Source organism: Crotalus tigris, unplaced genomic scaffold (assembly GCF_016545835.1).
Source record: "Crotalus tigris isolate CLP2741 ecotype Arizona unplaced genomic scaffold, ASM1654583v1 scf7180000019553.37968852642:3898890, whole genome shotgun sequence".
In the NCBI taxonomy this organism is placed as follows: Eukaryota; Metazoa; Chordata; class Lepidosauria; order Squamata; family Viperidae; genus Crotalus; species Crotalus tigris.
Genome location: NW_024097591.1, coordinates 3,349,790 through 3,370,905, shown reverse-complemented (window position 1 = coordinate 3,370,905; position 21,116 = coordinate 3,349,790). Strand labels below are relative to the sequence as shown.

Here is a 21,116-nt window from a genome sequence, read left to right as displayed (position 1 = left end):
GCTGACTCATAACAGTGGCTACACGAGACCCGTGGCCTCAGTTTCCCTTCCGTGAAACCCAAACAGAAGTGAGTCACACGCAAATGCATTCCTTCCCGGATATATTGGTGAACTTTTGGGCTGGGTGTCAGACGCTTTACGATGCCAGCTTTAATCTACGCAATAGAGAATTCCAGAATTTTTCCTTCCCTTCTTTCCTTAGGCCGCTTATTAGCCTGAAACCATCATTCCGCAGGTGGTGGGGAGGAAGACTGACACCTGTTTGGGTGGTTTCCTTTTTTTTCCTTTGGGCAGGAAAGAGGAAAAATAAATGCTTCCTTCTTCATTCTTGGCTTTGATGAATTAAAGACGGGGAGAAAAAAATTCCTGCAGAAAAAGGACGCAGTGAATTCTTTTTCACCTATGTATGTCGTTGAAATTTTTAAACAAGGAGATTAAAAACAAATGCAAACTAATATAAAGAAAAGAGGGGAGGGTGTAAAGCCCCCAAATCAAAACCCTTATATGTTGATTTTTTAAAAAAATAAATAATATTTTATAATCAAGAAAAGGGGGGAAAAAGTTGAAGCGAAAGAAAATGGATACATAGAAATGGCTTCCCATCTTTGCAGCAGTTACAAGTAAAAAAAAAATTATTTTTTGTTTTGAAGTTACATTCATCTCTCCCGCCTAATCACCCAATAATAAGTTCTTTATTTTTATGCAAAAAGTGCATAAAAATGATGCAAGGGAATTCCAAAGGAAAATGACATTTACACCTAGAATCTGGAGTTACACCCAAAGAAATTGAGGCAACCCCCCCCAAAAGATAGAAAGCTATTTTCTGCCCTTCAAATGAATCTTAATTCATAACATTGCTACATTAATTGATAAAAATTAATAAAAATGTGCTGCTTTGAGAGGGGACCAAAAGATCTAATTAGATCTAGATCTATCCACTGTATGAAATGGAGCCTCCGTGTATAGGAGCAGTGTATCCTTGCCGGTTAGAGCACAAACAAAAGGCCATTGTCCTCACACCCTGCTGGTAGGCACACAAGTGTTGCCCCATTAGCCATTTCTCCGATTAGATTACCTTGTTCTTTGTTTTAGAACAGAAGCACCAGGTAAGTTCTGCAACAGATTTAATGACTTTCTTGTGCATCCTCAACCTGTTGGGGACATGTCCTTGTCAGTTTCTCTCCCTCTCGAATTTCCCCCAAGGCCTAAAGCCCAAGGCAGCCCAGGTGAATCACAAGGCAGGATAAGAGACTGGAAGGGGTCATTGTCCTCCTTTCACCTGCTTACACAAGAGTGTGTGTGTGTTAAGACACACAGATTGCCTCTGTGTCAAGGTTGGGAACTAGGACAGTTTGGCTGCCAGGCCTTGCAATGAAGATGGAAGTGCTGTCTTCGTGTTTGTCTCTTGTTTGGAAAGTCGTATTTTGGAAGAAGGAGAAGAAGGGAGGATGAAGGAGAAAAGAGAGAGGATGAAGGGGAAGGAGGAACAGAATGAGGAGAAAAGGAGAAGAAGAGAGGATGGAGAAGGAAAACCAGAGGAGGAAGAGTAAAAGGAGAGACGATGGAGAAGGGGAGATGAAGAGGAGGAGGAGAAGGAGAAGGAAGGAAGAAGAAAGAAAGAAAGAAAGAAAGAAAGAAGATCAAACCACTTACCTATAAATTCTGTCAATTATCTCCCCCTTTTAGACATCTGGACAGAAACTTATCCTTTCCACTTTCCTACCCAGAATAATTGGATGCACAGATTTTGGAAGGGGGGGGGGGCTCTCCTTCCTTCTTCCTTGCGGTTGGAGAAGAGCCACCTTAGCTAAAAAATAAAATAAAATCAGCATCTTGGCCCAGCCCCAGTTTTTATTTTAAGCTTTTAATCTCCTGCCTTTTCATCAAAGGGGTCCGTGGGCCCAGCTGCTTCCTGGCTTTCCCTTCTCCACCAGCCTCGCCCAGGTGGTGATAAGGGAAAAAAAACTCTCCTCTAATTACTCAGCAAAATTGGCTCCTTCCTACTCCAGCCCGGTTATCTATCGGTCCTGTGAACTCAGCCGAAGGAGGGTTCAAGCCGCCCGTTTAATCTGGCCTTTCATCATTCAGTGCCACTTCCTCCTCCTCCTCTCCGCAGCCTCCCCTGTTCCCTTCCTCCCATCTCGCATTCCCAAAGCCCCCCCCCCCAATTCAACCGGGGTCCAAAAGATTCTCCTCCAGAAAAAAACAGTCCAGTTGCAGTGGTCGTTAGCCAAGCAATCATTAAATGAACCCAGGTTGCCCCACTGATTTTGCTCACAAAAGGGGATCACATCACACACACACACACACACACACACACACGGACGCCGCAACGGTCCTAACTACGAGTCAGTTGCCAAACCTGTGAATTTTGTTCACAGGACCGTCCGGATGCCGCGACAGTCCCTAAGGGTGAAAAAAAACGTCCCAAGTCCGGATTGGTTTTTTTTTCAGGCCTGTGATCACTTCGAACAGTCACTAAATGAACCGTTATAAGTCGAGGACTGCCTGCAGCGTTCTCCTCCCTGCTCTGCTGAGAGGGCAACCCCACGTTGGGCTGCTTTGCAGCAAGGCAAGTTGCCATCCTTTCTTGCAAAGAAGAAAAAGGTTTGCGTTGGGTGTCATTGTGCTGCTTCCTTAGATACTTGGGGGGGGGGAGGAGGCATCTCTGCCCAGTCTGGGGAGCCCAACCAGCTGCTCCAGCCACTGGTCCCTGCTGGGCAAACAGGTGCTGGAGGAGGAGGGCAAGTGCGGCTCCTGCCGACGGGGATGAGCTCACCGCTTAGGAACGTAGCAATTATGGCATCCTCAAGAGGAGGCGGAGGTGGCCGAGCAGCACACCTGGACGCACGGGGATGGAGAGGTGGCAGCAGGACCGGCTGGGCAGCTTTGGAGGACAGGTGAGAAGATGGTGGTGCACGGCGGCCCCGCGAGAAGCCGAGGGGCTCTGGGACCGGCACAGGAGGTTCTCCCTGCCGGCTGCAGCCTTGAGGAACCCGCCGGGACCCCCCCTGGCCGGTCCTTCCAGGGAGGAGAAAAAATGGTGGTGCGTCCAGGTGAGTCTCAAGCAGAGCATCGCTGGAGAGAGACGGTGTGTCTTCGAAGGCAGGAAAAGACCTTTCTGCCAATTTCTGGCACCCAGGTCGGCAGCTGGCAGCCTCTCGGCCCAGCCCGGCCTCTTTGGGGCCAAGACGGGGGAAAAAAGAGAAAGGAATCGTTCAAATGACGTCTTTTGCATCTTATCTTTGTGTTGTTGTTGTGCTTTCTGTTGGCTGGTGTCCAAACGGGCTTTGCTCTTCCCTTGCTTTCCCGGATCGGCCTTTAATCCTAAAAATGGAGCCTCCCAGAACAGCGCAGTCTATCCAAAAAGTCCAAACCCTGCAGAGCTTCTTGCTTCCCCCCCCCCGGCTGTTTTCCAAAAAAGAAAAAAAACATGCTCTCCCTTCCTGTTGATTGATGCTTGGTTCTGCTTGCTTGCTTGCTTGTTGCCAAAGTTTCGTTGCTTCCACATCTGGTAGGAGAAACAACACCCAAGGCAGGTAGGACAGCCAGATGGACGAAAATACACGCCGTCAAGGAGGTTTTGAGTTTTCGAACTCTTCCCCAGCTCTTTTACAACAGTCCTGAAAGGAAAATAAATGTTGTTGTGCTAGGATTCTCACAACCCACGCTTTTTTTCGGAGGGAGAACAGAGGCTGCTGGTTATTCACATCCGCTACTGTGTGAGAGCAGCTGATTTAAAAGTTCATAGCAGGATAATTTGCCTGAAATTTAATCCGTTCCTCGTCGGTGAAATAAATTTGCATTTTGGCAGACCTGCCACGCAGTTTTTCAAATAGCCAGGAAAAAGGATGACGGTAAACATAAGAAAAGTTTAGGCAACTGTTTTTTTGCAATAGGATAGGGTCTCCTGCTTGAGCAGGGGGTTGGACTAGAGGACCTCCAAGGTCCCTTCCGGATCTGTTATTCTTATTTGGCTAAAATCCCAACAATTAAAGGGGGGGAAACCCTGTCTAGCACTCCTTGATCGTGCCTCTGTTTTGCTCAAAAGACTCAACCCCCCTCCACTAATAACATGTATATACAGAAAATTACAGCCCAGTTCATAACAACCCACAATTCAGCTGCCTCAAGGCAGGACACAACATCTGTAGAGAAAACAAATGTTTGGACAGGTTTGGAAAGCAAATTCTGCTGCGTTTACAGGTGAAACTTCTCCGCAACAGAAAGGGATGAGGACCTTTTCGATATTTCTCCATTTTTTAAAACCGTTCCGAAGGCCGTGGTTCCACTTGATGTGCGCCAAGCCGTTTGCAAGCGCAACACGACAACGCAAACGGACCGAATCCAGTTGGACCTGTCGGGCGAGTTGTTGCTATACACACTGTTCTCTTGTCTCACTTTTGGATAGAGGCAGCCCAACGCCAAAATAGGTCAACACACATTTGTTGCCTCCGGCGTACCTCGCAGGGGGACAATTAAGCGGAGAGAACGGGGAAGCAACGGCAGTCATTTGGGGAGCAAGTAGCCGGATTTACGCCTAGTAGGAAGCCCGTGGTGTAGCTTGGTGGCTTTACAAGCAGTCCTCGGCTTACGACGGCGATTGGTTTTATGCATGCGATGAAAAAGGAAATCTTGATTTTATTTTTGCTAATTGGATAGGTTTATTGTTATGGAAACGGCTTGTACATCATTGTGTAAAAGTAAAAAGTTGTGATTGCCTTGTTGTTTGTCTTCTAGTGTGCTAAAGAGAGTTGGAAATTAGTGCCTTTTTCTCTCCACCCCCCCTTCTTCCACTTTTCTATTATTTTTCTGAATTTCTCTTTGTATTTTATAGTGTGACAAACCAATAAAACTACCTTTACGAGAATGGAAGCCAAAATTTCAGTTGTTAAGTAAATTTTGCCCCCATTTCACCACCTTTCTGCCCACGGTGATTAAATGAATCGCTGTGGTTGTTGAATTAGTAACAAGGTTGTTAAGTGAATCTAGCTTGACTTGGCTTGATCACGTGACCCAAGGACGCTGCAACCGTCGTAAATAGGAGTCAGTTGCTCAGCGTCCAAATTTTAATCACGCGACCGCGGGGACGTTCCACAGTCGTAAGTGTGAAAAACGGTCACAAGTCCCTTTGTTCCGTGCTTTTTTTATCTTCAAAAGGGTCACGCCTGAACAGCCAGGATCGGCTTGGCACGTCGCACCAAACTAGGTTTGATGCCTCAGTGGCCAAGGGGCTGGGCATGTGCCCCATGGAGCCACAAACCTTGGTTTAGAAGCCACAACCCAGCCAAACCACTACGTGTGTGTGTGTGTGTGTGTGTGTGTGTGTGTGTGTGTGTGTGGGAGCGAAATGTTTGGAAAACTCGACGTTCAGGCTGGCACCAAACCAGAGGGTGGAGTTGGGATGGAGATGGAGATGGAGCAGAACCAGGATCTGTTTTCAGCAATGTAGAGATTTTGGCAGAAGGATCCCTGTAATTTGGCTGGCAACTCGTCTTTTTCACCCGCCTGGGAGGATGGTTGTGACAGGTGCCGTTCGCGAGAGCAGAAAAACAAGCCTAGGAAAACACAGGGCTGAATTGCTCCCCACCACTCTGAGGACTAGCTCCTTTGTTGGGCTTTTCAACTTGGTCTGGAGGGGAGTGACTTTTATGGAAATCTGTCATCCCACTCGGTGTCCGGGGAGAACCACAAATATTTTGGCGTCGTCCTTCTGAATGTTGAGACTGTTAAAAGAAGAGCTGCCCAATCTTGTCACCTTTAAGGTGGGGGGACTTCAGTTCCCAGAATTCCCCTTCATGGACTGCAACTCCCAGAGTTCCCCAGCCCGCATGGAATCCTGGGAGTCAAAGTCCACCTATTTCAAAACAGCCAAGGTTGGAAAACGCTGGCTTCCAGGGAGCTTTTTAAATAAATTTAATTCCTGTTTATTCAGTTTATATGACTGTCCAACTCAGCTGAATGGGATTGAACCCCGGACCTTCCTTACAGCCCTAGGACCCAACGTAATCATTGTCACCGAGTATTGGGTGGCAAAGGATTTTATGAAATTATTGTCATTCCATGCAAAAGCTGATGCTGCTGGTGCGTTATGGTTATTGTTACTCTAGACAAGACAGGAAACGGTGTTAAGGCGGACATTTTATGGAAAAAGCAATAAAATGAGAAAACACCTGGAGGTCTGGGCAGCACCACACCTATCCACCCTCAATAACCCCCCCTTGGGGGTTTCCGTTGGAGGCGGTGCTGCTTTTTGACACAATTTTGACACGATGATGGACAGGCAGGAAGGAGCTTTTCCGAAGGGCTTTAATTATGATTTTTCAAGTGTTTTGCCAATGCTGTTTTTATTTTTTTTCCCCATTCCTCTCCCTACCCTCAACATCTGGGTGTTTTTGTAGCTTTACATGCACGGATTGCCTGCCTTGCCAACGGCCTTCCTTGTTTCTTGAACCAATAAAAGTGACAATATTTACAAAATATTTGTTTCTTTCCAAAATAAACCAAACAAATCCAGACAAATCCATTCAGCCCCTTCCATGCAGGGGCTGCTCCTAACTAGGGCTCTTGGTTGGAGACTGGAGCAGATGGACGGCCCATCGCAGGGGTCTCACTCCAGTTCCCGTGATGCACAGCTGTGGCTGGCTGCGGACGATGGGCACTGTGGCCCAGAAGCTGAGCCATTTTTTTCCCCACTTCTTTCCATCGCTTTTTATTTTGTTTTTGTGCCGTCTCCCCTTCCTCAATTTACACCCGTTGCTAACTTCAAAATTTAATACATTGTCAAAGAAAGAAAAAAAAAACCCAAATAAATGAGAACACTAGAGGGCAAGGCGCATGCGTGCGCGGGGAGCTGAAGGGGCGGAGCCCGAGGACGATCTCTCTCTCTCTCTCTCTCTCTCTCTCCCTCCTCCCCCCGCCGCGGCGCGAGGCCTCCAGGAAATCGACCAACCACCTTCCAGCAGGGGCGGGGCCAGCCGCCGCCGGTGTGAGGCGGAAGGGAGGAAAAAAAAAAGGCGTGACTTGGAGCGGCTCGGACCGCTGGCGGCGTCAGGAGGGGCGTGGCCGGTATATAAGCGGCGGGCGTGGCTGTCTCCGCCTCACTTGCGCCGGGGCGTCGCGGTGGAAATGAGTGCTGCGTTTGGTCTGTGCACGTTGGTGCAGCTGCAGCCGGCGGACGAGCGGCCGGTAAGCGAGCATGTGCGGGGCCCGGGTGGGGGCGAATGCATCTTAATTTTAGCAATTGCATTTTTTTTTGTAATTGCCAAGCTTCTGCTGGAGAATCTTTGCTTTGGGTTTGAAAAGCGCAAAAATGCCGAAGCAAAGTCCTGGGAAGTGACGTGCATCAGGTAATGAAGTAGAGCAAAGAAGAGGACCTTTTGCAATATCTAGCTACATCTATTGCAATGTGTGTATTGCGACGTTTAATGACGGCTCAAAAGCGGGCCAAAAGTCGGATTTCATTTTATTTAAGGAAGCTTAGCCAGCTGCCACCTTCCTTGAGTTATGTGTCTGCAGTGCAGCGTGGAGAGCCGCCAAAGGGACTCATTTCCTGGGTGCATCCAGGCGGGGAATCCGGTGCCTTTTCCTCGCGAAGAACCCCGGAAGGGGAAGCAAGGGCCCGTGTCGGGGGCTCGGGGTGCCTCTGACCATGTGCAGAGTTCCTTCTCCTCCCGGGAGAGGAGATGCTTTGCAGGAGGACTCCCACCACCCTGAGCCTTGAGCGAGCTTGTTTGGTCGCGGTGACTTATGGTGGATGGATTTTTCTGCTTGCACCCCATCTTCCCAGCACAAAAGTTGCATTTTTCTCCTTGGAATTGAGTCAATTGAGTCAAATTTCCCCAGAAATTGCGTCGCGGATATGCTTCGTCCCGTGTTCCTTGATCCCCAAATTCTGCCCTGGAAATTGCATGACGGAAACCTTGCTGAGGATGTTAAAAAGACCCACAAAAAAGCACAAAAGTGGACTTTGTTTCATCGATTCTGGATTCAAATTCATCTGGATCCTGAATCTGGTGGTGAAGCCACTGGGGTGGGTGGGAACGTGACCCTGTAGACTCACTTTTGCAGTCTTAAAATGGGAAAAGAATTCGGAATAAGATGGAGCGAGGTCTCCATGGCAGGCATGGATGTACTGCAGCTGTCTTTTTATGTAACATCTGAGAATCTGTGTGTTTGTGTGCATTTCCAAGCAGGGTGTGTGTCGGTCCCTGGCATGGTTTGGAAAATTGAGGAGTTGTGTGGTTGAATTTCATGAATTATATCCCTTTCAGTTTGGTAGGTCTCCTAGACAGTAAATGCCTGGATCCTTTTGAGAATTTATTTTTATATTATTTATCATATCTGCAACCCTCCTCATCTCCCTCTCATAGGGACCCCAGACGGAATCAAATAAAATAACTCCTGAATAAGACCTTGATGGTGTTACGCCAGGCAAAATGTTAGATGTAGCCAAACTCTATAAATTAAAGATAGCTCTTTTGGTGCAGTACAAATCGTTGAGGTCTGTTAATTATTTTTTATCTGTCTGTGCTTCATCAAATAATTTAATTGGGCCTGAATTATTTCAGAGAGGATTAAAAAAAGAGATGGCACTCTTAAGCACATTTTGTATTAAAGATGGATTCCCCCCCCCATGGATAAACACAGTGATTGCTCGTTGACTCTTATAAACCATCCCTGTGTTTATCTCATCTTTTATGAAAAAAGGAAGTAGCTTTTAAGGAACCCACTAGACTGATGCTCAAAATATGCAAAGTTTTGAGTTTTGCAACGCTGGTTCTCAGATCAGTGAGGGGGAAGAAGGAGGAGGAAGGTTGCAAATTAACCAGGTATCTGCAGTTTAAAAAACCTGCCCTTAAATGGAAATTAGATGGAGTGCCTGGCTTAGCAGCCAGGGTGTCAAGTTGCCTCTTTCCTTGCAAGGACAAAGAAAAACAGTTCTGAAAATAACAAAGATGATTAATTCTGAGGCTGCTACCTCACCAGGTGAAACTCACAGGCTCCCCGCCCAGCTCAGAGGGAAAATAATGACACATTTTGGGGTTGGGGGTCCAGGCCTCCGTCAGCTCGGGGTGAGGCAGAATTCGATGGATCCCAGTTTCAGTTAGTCCTCGCCGTTAACGACCTTCCTTGCCCCAGTTCAATAAACCACTGCAGTTGTTAAAATTAGTAACACCGTTTTTAATCACAGAGAGGCCAAAATCCAATATTGGCTTTTCTGTTAAAAGTGGCTCCATTGATTAAATTTTCTCCCAGGGATAAAATAGTTTGCAGAACTCCACCCCTCCTTAAAATTGGGCTGATAGTGTCATCTCTTGAAAATGCAGTGGGTGTTGCTGGTCTCTTTCTTTCCTTCCCCCCCTCTTCCTCTCCCCAGCCATCTGCATTTTCCCACCCGGATTCTTGGAATATTATTTAAAGCAAAGATGGGGCCTCCAACTTTCTTAAAACCTGGCACAAAAATTTAGCTGACCTTCCATTTTACCCATTCTTCTTTCTCCTCTTTCCTCCACCTCTGAACATGCACAGAGTGTGTTTACTCTTCTTTCGTGCTGGGTGCCTGACCCCCCCCCCCCCCGCCACAGCCAGGCTTGAAAATAGAGTCACTGTGGGAGGCCCAGTCCAATATGGTTGAGCTGTTTTTATAGACTTAGTTTTGAAAGAAACTTAAGACAAAAATCTGAACAATTCAGCTGGTTACAGGCCAAAATTATTAGCTGTAATTAGGAGACCAGAAAGAGCAACTTAAAAAAGAATGAGGTGATGAGTTACAGCTTTCAACAGTGTTGGATAGATTATTATTTTTTAAAAAAAATACGCGCCATCTTGCAGAGATGTTCAGCCTGGATTTGGTGTGCCTGGCTGAGGAATTCTGGGAGTTGAAGTCCACAAGTCATAAAAGGGCCAAATTTGAAGGCCCCTAGGCTAAGGTCTCCTGTCTTGAACCAAGGGGTTGGACTAGAAGACCCCTAAGGTCTCTTCCAGCCCTATGGTTCTATCTTGAGTTGCATTTGAGTTGAATTTTTCTGCTCCTGGTTTGGAGCAAAGGAATCATTTTCATATCTCCTAGACCTGGCTAATTTTACTTTTTTCTTTCTCAGCAGATAGACTTCCCAGTGTATTTATTTATTTATCCATCATTCTTATATTGCTCAATCAACCGAGGGGACAGCTTGCCTTCAGAAGTTGTGGATGCTCCATCACTGGAGGCTTTCAAAAACAGTCCAGAATGGTTTGGTGGGGTCCATTGCAAGTCTTATTCTGCGTTCTATGCTTATGTGGTCAAATTAAGATAACCTTTATCGTCATTTTTCTGCACACGCAACAGCAGTGAATGACAAACCATGGAGGTGCCAGATTTGGTGGCTTGGATCTGGCTTATGTTGAGTGGAAACTTCTGCTAATCTTCTCTAGAAGGTCCTCTTTGACGTTAAGGCCTCCTAACAAAGGATCCAGGCGTAGTTTTTGATTCTTCCCGGAACACAACGAAATAAAAAGGCCTAATTGTCTCAACTTAATGTGTTCTTGGATGCTGTCGGACTTTCTTCTTTTCTCGGCACTTGGCCAAAGTCTTGCCAAAATGGAGCAGTTGGGTTTTCTCGGAAGGTCAGACGGGGAGAAAAATGACTTAACAAAGCTCATTACACACCAGAACAACTCCTGGTTTGTGGGGGGGGGGTATTGTCGGCTCTTCCGAACAGCCTCCTGCGAATTGGTGGCTCTTCTGAACAGCCTCCTGGGAATTGGTGTCGCTTGATCCTATCTTGAGTTGTAAATCGTAGACAACCGGGGTGTTTTGACAGCTCTGCCCCTTGTTGGAAAGCAAAGCTGTCTTGCAGGTTTTTGAAGAGCGAGATTGCAACCCGGTGTGCACTTCGGCGAAAAGGGTGTGTGTATGTGAAGTGAATCTGAAATGGCTCCTTGTGGGTTTTTGTTTATTTGTGTTTTTTTGGTGAAGGCCTCATTTGCAGTCATGCCGCCGCCTTCGTCAGCTTGGTTTTTTCCAGATGTGTTGGATTGGAGACCTGGATGTCAGCTTGAATCTCTGGAGGAAAACAATTTATCAGAAGATGGCCAAAACAGCTTCTCTACTTTTAGGGGCACAGGGGAGGTGTCTCTTGTTGGCATCTTCAGGATGTTGCCAGTGGGAATTGACTGGGGAGAGATTTGTACTGGAAAGGAAGGAAGGAAGGAAGGAAGGAAGGAAGGAAGGAAGGAAGGAAGGAAAGTTCAATTCACTAACCAGGTTAATGAAGCACCGTTCCTTGGTTCTCCGTGGAGCTGAAATGGGAACGAGATGGTCAAACACCGATCAGATAAATTTAGGGTTGCGGGTCAAAAGGATAAATACGTTCTTTTTAGATGTCCTTTTGGGGGTCTCTTTCCTGGGAAATAGCTTGGCAGAATGCGGGGCTTGCCTTATAGGTTAGGGTTGAACCCAGTTTTTGATGGTCTGTATTGCTGCAAACCTGGTTTGCTTTGAATTGTATTAAAAAGGTTTCCATGATAAAAACACAAGAAAGTGAAAAAGTTAGAAAGGTAAGGAAAGGAAGGAAGGAGAAAAAAGAAATGAAAGAAAGACAAAAGGAAAGAAAGAGGGGGAAAGAAAAAGAAAACAAAAGAAAGGCAATGAAAGAGGGAAAGAAGGAATTCCAACTTTTTTGAGGGCAGTAATATCAAAAAACCATTCTCTCCTCAGCTGTTTGCTCGTGTTTCAACCCGTTTCTATGACAACAAACTCATTCTAATCCTCAAAACATATGTTTTGTGTTTTTTCCCCACCTCTAGTTTCCAGGCTAAAGTCCAGAATGGTTTCCGGGCAGACGGGAACTTTAATAAAACTTTGGACTCGCGCTGGGTGGGGAATTCCATACAAGTTTAGCCAAAGAATCACTGCTCTTCTCGGGCTTCGGAGGAGCAAACCAGACATTAGTGGTTAGGCCACAGACCGACTTCCCCTTTTTTGATCTCTTTGGTTACCGTAGGAAACCCTCAGTGGACCTACTCTTGGCTCAGCCTATGTGAATCAACCCTGCGGGCTGCATAAGTTTCCGTGGGTGTATTTCCTAATGACCAAAGAACATTTATTTTTCTTTTAATGCTTGAGACAGAATTGTGGGGTTTTTTTTAAAAAAAGAACCTACCTTCTTATTTTTTCACACCTCTATTGGAAGGTGATGAAAATAATGAAATGTTACTAACTGGGCAGAAACGGCATCTCTACCAGTGTTGATCAAATGTGGGCCCTTTAAGAGTTGTGGACTTCAACTCCCAGAGCTGGCTGGGGGAATTCTGGGAGTTGAAGTCTGCACCTCTTAAAGGGCCCACGGACTTATAAATGTCCAGGATTCTTCACAGTTTCCGACTGTTATTTAAGGGCCCTTCTGGCTAATGCTATCCAGCAGGGGAGCATGGGTCCTCCTGTGGCTGAAAATCCACCCTGTGTGTGTTATAAAATCAGGCAAAGTCTGCAAGGGATCAGCCTCCAAATTCCCAGGAATCCCTTTCTATTTTTCCAGGAGTTGGTGATCCTGCTGTCCTTGTATCAGATCAAGGCTTGGGGTGGGGGGCTTCCCCCCCTCACGCTCCTCTTCCTCCACCACCTTCTCTTTGCGGTGGGCTGCAATCCAATGTGGCAGGCAGCCGATAGGAGTGACTCACCTGTGCCTGCCAGATCTTGGCTGGGTGCCTTTTCCGCTGTCATATTTGGCAAGGTTGCGATGTCCTGCGTGTTAACTTTTATTTATTTGCCTGATGGCTTCTGGAGATACGGAGGCAGTGACGCCATTTGGGAAAGGTGTCAGTCCATTAGCCATGAGGATAAGGAAAACTTGCCTTCGTCTCTGCCCGGCTTGAGCGTAGTTTTAAACGGGCAAAGGGATTTATTGTATTTTATTTTCATCCAGTGGTCAAAATGCTTTATGGAAATCACCAAGGGGTCAGTCCCTGGTGTGGTTGACAATTGATGTGGCCCGGCAAGAGGGTCAAGACCGCAGAGGTCAACCCCCCTGCCAGAAGCGACATCCCAAAGCCGATGAGGGGAAAGTTCTGTTCCAAAAAGCGTCCTTGAACTGCGACCAAATTGTGCCTCAGATTTCTGTTACTGAGACATTTGTTAAGTGAGGTTTGCCCCCTTTTACGACCTTTCTTGTCACTGTTAAGTGAATCAATGCAATCGATAAGTCAGTAACTCGGTTTGTTAAGCGAATGTGGCTTCCCCGTTGACTTTGATGTCAGCAAAAGACACTGCGGCCGTCATAAATGTGAGTCAGTGGGCTAGTGTCCGAATTTTGATCACATAAGAAGATGCTGCGAAGGTCGTGCAAAAAATGGTCACTTTTTTCAATGCCATGGTAACTTCGAACGGTCACTAAACCAACGGTTGTAAGTTGAAGATCACCCGCAAATTAGCCATAATCCAGGCCTCATAGGAAGCGGCCACATCATCCATGTTGGATGGGAACATCTGGTGGGAGATACACCTGGCACGTTAGGCAGCTTATTTGCATAGGGAAATGAGGTTCCCACGCCTAATTTCAGCCCCAGCCTTATTTCCATATCATTTTTATCTCAGTTCTCCTCCGTCTCTCCCACTGCTGGCGCTTTGCAAACGTCAAGCTCTCTGCGACGGGAAATTTTGCATTGTCTTCCTCTCCCATCGATCCCAGGCCCAAAGAGGGACATGTTTTCCCTTTCTGCTTAGAGACTCCCCCAGAATGGGATGGCCAATAAATTAAAATAAATAACACATTTGCATAAGTATTAGCCAAACTGCCCTAATTGCCTCTCTTTCCATGTCCCCCTTTTACAGGACAGCGTCAAAGTTTTAAGACTGACCCTGCAGAATGACCTTCCGGGGGATCGGCCGGACCAAGTAAAGCAAAAGGTATGTGCCAGCCAGCCCTGCGAGGTAGGCCAGCCCTTGTTTCTGCAGCGTCTGTTCTTTTTTGGGGGGGGGGGGGGAATTTCAACAGCCAGAAAGCCTGGCTTCTCAGTCTGAAGCGTGATCACTTTGAGGCTGGTGGACTTCCAGCATTCTTCAGACCAGGGAATTCTGGGAGTTGGAAGTCCACAAGTCTTAAAAGTGGCCAAGGTGGGTTGGGCATCCTTGGTCTAAACAAAACCTGGGTGGGTTTGAGTTTCTTGCTCACTCCGACCAGGAGGGTGGGTGGGGAACGGGTGGATTCGGGGGTCTAGCTCTGCCCTCTTAACTCCGTGTCTCCTTGCTGCAGCCGGTGGGAAGAGCCTTCGCGATGGTGGCCAACCGGGCCACGAGTAGCCACGCCTTGACGTCCGAATGCATCAAATCTAATGAGGGTGACGAGGAGATAATTAAGGTAAGAGGCTTTCCAGGAGATGGGAACATGCCAGACCGAACTTCCTTCCTTCCTTCCTTCCTTCCTTCCTTCCTTCCTTCCTTCCTTCCTTCCTTCCTTCCTTCCTTCCTTCCTTCCTCCCTCCCTCCCTCCCTCCCTCCCTCCCTCCCTCCCTCCCTCCCTCCTCTTTGCAAGGATGGTTTTGTGTGCTAAGTGGCCCAGGCTGCCGTTTGCTTTGCAGAACCGGTGCAGCCTGCTTTTTAGGGTGCTGAGGGTGTGTGTTTCTGTGTGTGGGGGGGGGGGGCACAGCCCAGGAAAAATCAGTCTTGCCTGGTCTGGCTTTCCCCTTCTTCTCTCTCTCTCTCTCTCTCTCTCTCTCTCTCTCTCTCTCTCTCTCTCTCTCTCTCTCTCTCTCTCTCTCTCTCTCTCTCTCTCTCTCTCTCTCTCTCCAATGGGTGTTGTGGTTTCTCCTGTTGTGACTCAGGTGTACCTGAAAGCCCGGGCTGAAGACAGGACGAAGAACGGCAACGGCCCCTCTCCGTTGACAAACGACAGCTCTCATCCTGCAGAGGTGATTAACGCTTTTCGTCACGGCACCCCAGCCACCAAAATGGGGAGAGGCCGGCTGTCAAAAGAAGCTGACGTTTTGGAAAAATCTGAACCTCCTCCCTTGGCTGCTTGGACCAGGTTTTCGAACTTTTCCTGCCCTGTCAGTTCAAAATAAAAAAAACAAAACAGAATTCCCAGCACCCTGCTTGAGAGAGTGAGCTGCAGCAGTAGAAAATCAGAACAAAACACAATAAGAGGGCTGGGAGGGACCTTGGAGGTCTTCTAGTCCAGCCCCCTGCTCAAGCAGGAGACCCTGTACCCTGGCTGCCCAGTCTCTTCTTGAAAACCTCCAGTGATGGAGCACCCACAACGTCTGGAGGCAGGCCGTTCCACTGGTTAATTGTCCTCACTGTCAGGAAGTTTCTCCTTAGTTCCGGGTTGCTTTCTGCTTGCATCCAAGCCTTCAGATCTTGCCAGTTAAACCCCCTCCTTTTTTTTAGCGACCCTCCCTAAAATCACCTGCATTTTTGCACAAAAACTGAGACCCTTATTCCTGCCCCCTCCCTCCTCCCAAATCCATGGTTGATGGGTTGAGTTGCCAAATCCTCCAGCATCGCCTAGAAAGGAGATTTTTTTTTTCTCAGCTTGGCAGGAGATGCTTTGCGTCTCCCTGGCACCAAAACCCAGCCTGCTTATCCGGCTGATTCACTCCCCCCTTTCCTTCGCCCAGCCGTGCCCAGATGTTGGGTTGCCTGGCACAGCCTTGTTGACTCTGTCTCTGCGTTGTGTTTCTTGGCTGAGTCGCACGCACACCGCACCCGATGGGACCTTGGGAGCTCAGCTTCTGGGGAAAGGAATTGGGGTGCCCGTCTGACAGGTGGGGTCCTTCCCCGCAGCTCCATGCCAAAGCCAAAAATGGGAGCACCCCATTTTTCAAGAGAATGGATTGGTGGCCTCGGGGCCGTGCTCGACTACATTTCATTTTTCCTCTCCCTTTCTTTCGGACGTGCAGTTTCCCCCCGACAAGTCAAACGGCTTCCAGCCTCTTCGGACAGTAACGTATCGCACAATATCCATAAGCCAGGTTAGTGCCAGGATTCCCAGTGGTGATGGTGGGGGCAGCGGCTTCTTAATCTTGGTTACTTTAATCCTTGGTTTTCCCTGTTTCTATTCTAATATTTGTGCGTGGTTTGGGGGGGTCATTTGTCCACCAGCCAGCCATGCTCAGTGAGGTTCCTAACATGGGCTAAATAAAGAATAAATAAAGCCAGGGTTTTAGGGATGCCCCCCAGAATGTGGGGGCACGAGGCCAAACCAGCGTTATGATGTTTTAGAGATGTGGTTTTTTTGTGGACAGCTTCCTTGGATCGATTTAAGAAGCCCGGATTAAACCCCTTGCTCTGCCCCCTAGGATGAACCCACGTACCCCACCGAGGACATCTCCGTCATGCGGGAGACAACCAAGAGGCTTTTTTCAAAACTTCAGGAAGCGGAGAAGAGGCATCAGTCGGACCGCGCTGCCTACGAGGTGAGCCTGGCGAAAAATATTGGGGTGCACACAGACTTCCTTGCAACGTGACTCTTAAAACAGGAGTGGGAAATCTGCAATGCGTGTCCTGAGCCCCAGAGGAGAAATTGATAAAAGCTTTGCAGACTCTTTAACAGTGGCAGATAAAAAAAAACAAAAAAAACCCACAAAAGGCCTTTTCTGTTAAAAACCAGTGGAGTGAGGATTGCTCGGCTGGGGTGGGGGGTTCACAGGCTGTTGGAAGGAGGAATTATTTGAGTTTGGCTGTTCCACTCTGGACAGACGAGGGAGGTTGCCAAACTGGGCAGCCCAGAAGAAACCAAGGACAGTTTTAGCTTAAGGAGGTAAAAGGCTTATTAAGTTTGTAAATAGGAAGAGTGATTCCCCCCCCCCCCCAAAAGCTTAGAGTCTAACATCGACAACAGGCGAGGAAAAAGGGAGGAGGAGAGAAGAGCAGGCATGGGCAGTATTGCACTCAGCTTGAGATATGCTAGGATCTAGTTGTGTTTTATAGTGGGGGGATGGTGGGGAAAGGCTGCTTGGGTCTCTGGGCAGCCCCACATTATCCTGGGTTTCTAACTGGGTGGGGAGAGAGGGCTAAATCCGTTTCTTCCTCTTGCGCTCAGACGTCCATCTCGCACTACCGGAGGGAGGCGGAACACTCTGGCATTGCCCTCCGGAAGGCCGAAACAGAGCTGGAAATGAAGGACCTTAAATTGGAAGAATTGCAGCGGCTCCTGACTGGCATGGAGAAGGTATATAATTTCTTTTCCTTCCTTCCTTCCTTCCTTCCTTCCTTCCTTCCTTCCTTCCTTCCTTCCTTCCTTCCTTCCTTCCTTCCTTTCTTTCTTTCTTTCTTTGTTTCCCTTCCTCCCTCTCTCTTTTTCTTTCTTTCTTCTCCTACTTCTCCTTCCCCCTCCTCCTCCTCCGGCCTTCCTCTCATGGAACGGAGCCTCTGCTCCCTTCCAGAGATGGGAGCTGTAGTCCAGGGCAACGGAGAGGAAGGGACGGTCTTGCATCCTGGTAGCTGCAAGATCCTTTGCTCCCAAGACCCCTTGCTGGCTCACTCGGGGCGCAAAAAGCCCCCTTGTGGGGTGTGTGGAACCAGAGTCCACACTCTCTCTCCGGAACCGGACTTGTGTATTTGGAGAGGCAGGCGAGGGGAGAGCATTGGTCTTCGTCTCACCCCGTCTTCCTCCTCCTCCCGCAGGAGCACCAGATCCTCCTGCAGAAAGTTCGAGAAGGTGAACTGCACCTGGAGGTCCTGCGGAGCTCGGAGCAGGACAAGGTTGCTGAGCAGGAACGGTGAGGCTGCCACGGAGCCTGGGGCTGGGTGGGCCCCGAACCACCGCCCCTCCTGCTTCCCTCGGCAGGCAGGTGGCCGAGCCCGACAGCCACAACCCTCCGCCCTGCAAACCATTTGGCTCCCGTTCCCTCCCCTCCCCTCTCCCCCCTTCGTAGGTCAGCCAAACTGGAGAAGGAGGTGGCCACTCTGCGGGAGAAGATCCACCACCTGGACGACATGCTCAAGAGCCAGCAGCGCAAAGTCCGGCACATGATCGAGCAGGTCGGTGGGCAAGCGATGGGAGGACCGAGGGGTGGGTGTGCGTGGGTGGGTGGGTGTCCGATTGGGGTCCAAACTCTGAATCCGGGTCTTTCTCTTCAGCTGCAGAACTCAAAGACGCTGATCCAGTCCAAGGACACCGTCATTCACGAGCTCAAGGAGCGGGTGGCCTACCTGGAGGCCGAGGTGAGGAAGGGGGTGGCGGGGGGGGGGCTGTCCATAAGCTTGCACGGGCAGCTCTCCAGGGTGCTGCGTGCCTGGAACAGTGAGGACTAGAACCTTTTCTATGGGAAAGGCATAGCTTTGGACCATCCTCCTCTTCTCCCACCACCCACCCCAAAATCCAGGCTGGTGGGTGTTTTAGACAGCTGTGCTCCTCTGCCCCCTGGTGGAGTATTAGGGAACTTCTGGAATCTAGGCACACATACACACACACACACACACACACACACACACACACACACACACACACATATATACTCCCTTAAGAAAAGTTGTGTGAGTCAGAAAATGTGCTTGTGGGGGGGGGGCGGGGAGGGGAATGCCTGTTCCTGGTGGATTGAGCCCAGATTTTGGTATCTGATGGCAGGTGGGAACTTTTCTACAACAAATTAGGCCTCTTGCAAGGCCATGACATTGATGAGGAGGGAGGGAGGAAGGAAAAAGAGAAGGAGGGAGGCAGAAAGGAGAGGAGGGGGAGAAAGAGAGAGGGAAGGAGGAGAAAGAGGAGGAGGAGAAGAGGGTGGAGGAGTCAGTTGCAACTCAGTTCCACCTTTGCTTCCCGGGGTGAGGAATGTCTCCCTAAAATCTCTTTTTTTCCCCCTGCATGGAAGAACCTGGAAATGCACGACCGCATGGAGCACCTGATCGAAAAGCAGGCCAACCCCGGCTCCTTCCACACCCGCACCCGGTCCAAATCAGAGACGGTCAGCAGGTGAGCCAGGGGGAGGGGGAGGCGGAGGCGGCTGGCCTGAAAGTGGCCCACAGCCTCCCCTGCCCTTGGGGACCAGCCGGGGGGGTTCTGGTTGGGGCCAGGGGATGTGGAGGGCCTCTTCTTCCAGCTCAGAGAGTTGGGGTTCTCCTGTAGACGTTTCCTGACCCAGCTAGGGAACCCCATCAGGGTGAGGGAGGGGTTAGGGTTGGCTGTCTAGGCAAGAGACGCCCAGCCGGCAGACCACATGCTTCCTTGCTCTGATGTGATTGCCTAGCTGGGTCACAAAACGTCTGCAGGTGAACCCAAAGGAAACGTTTTCAGGACAAGAAGCTCAGAGAGCACCAAGACCTTCAGAGACCCCCTCCCCTTTCTACAACAGCTTTTTTTCTATCTATTTCTCCTTCCCCCCCCTCCCCTCCCCGTCCCTTCTTCCCTCCCTTTCTCCTTTTCCTCCTTCCCTCTCTCCCCTTCTCCAATTCTTCCTTGCTCCCCCCATTTCCTTCCTTTCTTCCTCTGCCCTTTTTAATTTTCTTCCTCTGCATTCCTTCCCTTTCTCTTTTCCTTCCTTCCTTCCTTTCTGCCTCCCTCCCTCCCTCCCTCATTTATTTCTCCTTTTCCTCCAGCAAAAGGTTCACCAAGCCGCTGGGACCAAAACCTTTGCCCCTGATCCGAGTCTTGGAAACATGAACAGGGATTGGCGACTACGCCTGGGGAGAAATTCTGCCCGTCACAGACCTGCTGGATGTGGGCTGCCGCCTCTCGTTGATCGCTTCGTTTCTCCCCAAGTTCCTCGCTCCCTCCTGTGCCAAGGGAGGGTGTTGGCACGACTGGAAGGCCTCCCCAGGCCCTAAAAGCCAGGAATTTTAATCGGGTCAAGGAGGAAGAGGAAATGTGGGGCTGTAGAAGAAAATTGAGCGAGTGGATAGCGGGTTACTTTAGAAACGGACAGTGCCTTTTGAACTGCCAAACTACTCCAATTTCATAGCTTGGTTCTCGTGCAAAATTATTTTGAGGTAGAGAGGGAGAAGAAGGGAAGGTGCACTAGCAGCTCTTGATTTGAAAATTAGCTTTTTTTCTCTGCCTTTTGAGCGAGGCGCTTCCCACTTTCTCCTTCCGTCGTGGAGAGGCCCCGTGCATCCCCCCTCCCTCTCCCCAGAATAAAAGGAACCAAGCTAGATCCCTGTTTGCCTAGGGACCCTCGACTCCTGTAATTTAATCTAGCAGCCTTTTGTGTGTCTGTACATATCTGTCTATGAAATAAATGCGAAAATGGTGTTTAAAGGAGCATTTTGTTCTTTCTTGCACGGTCTCACAAATCCCAGCTTGTAGCAAAAAAAGAGAATTGCCGTTTTTGTTTTCAGAGAGAGACCCGTTTCCAAAAATGCTGCTCGGTTCAAGCTTTGATAAGGGGTAAACACACATGAATCCCCTCAAATGCTGCTGTTGAACACATTTAAAGGTCAGCCACCTTAATGATTCCGGGAAACATGTTTGCTCAGCACCCTAAGCCGGTTTAGCATTAATGTGGTTCGTTCTTTTGTGTGGGATAAATCCGGCCCCAATGGAGGAGTCAAAAGATTCCCTTGTATTCCAGAACCTTTAAAATGGGTTCGTTCGGTAACCAGGTTTGACTGCAGCTCCCGGAGCCTGTTTTGGCATTGCTACAATTCTGTTTTCCATTTTTGGCTGGATCAGATGGGTTTTTGGGCTCCGGTCCAGTCAGAAACAGAGTCAGGTTGGGAGCCTTTGCAAACCAGCTCAGACGATGCAGGGGGTTGGACTAGATGACCTCCCTATGTACCTTCCAACTCTGTTGTTCTTTTTATAATGATGATTTATTGTGCTGGAATGGCACCCGGCTCCTAACTGCTGGCTCAAAGCAATTCTACCCATGTTCCTTAGCACAGTGTTTCTCAACCTTGACAATTTTAAGGCATGTGGACTTCAACTCCCAGAATTCCACAGCCAGCATAGCTGGCTGTGGAATTCTGGGAGTTGAAGTCCACATGCCTTAAAATTGTCAAGGTTGAGAAACACTGCCTTAGCAGAAAAGGGGTTAGTTTTTTTTTTTTTTAAAATCTGCTTGGGGAATCCTGGGAGTTGAAGTCCACCCATCTTAAAAGTTGCCAAGGTAGAGAACCTGCGCTTATAGATAAAAAAACCTTTATTGTTGTTTTTTTTACTTGGCACACATTAAAAATGAAATTGAGTTGGTCGCGCTCA

At 48.6% G+C, this 21,116-nt stretch overlaps 1 protein-coding gene across 1 annotated transcript; it reads left to right on the top strand.

Annotated features, from left to right (window-relative positions):
* Positions 1–7,102: 7,102 nt before the first annotated feature.
* On the top strand, positions 7,103–20,174 carry TUFT1 (tuftelin 1). Its single transcript, XM_039363390.1, has 12 exons — positions 7,103–7,188; positions 13,814–13,888; positions 14,235–14,339; positions 14,803–14,889; positions 15,880–15,951; positions 16,279–16,395; positions 17,022–17,150; positions 17,606–17,700; positions 17,857–17,962; positions 18,062–18,145; positions 18,793–18,893; positions 19,517–20,174. The coding sequence occupies exons 1-12, from the start codon at positions 7,129–7,131 to the stop codon at positions 19,578–19,580; spliced, it is 1,095 nt and encodes a 364-aa protein (XP_039219324.1). The 5' UTR covers positions 7,103–7,128; the 3' UTR covers positions 19,581–20,174.
* The last annotated feature ends 942 nt before the right edge of the window (positions 20,175–21,116 follow it).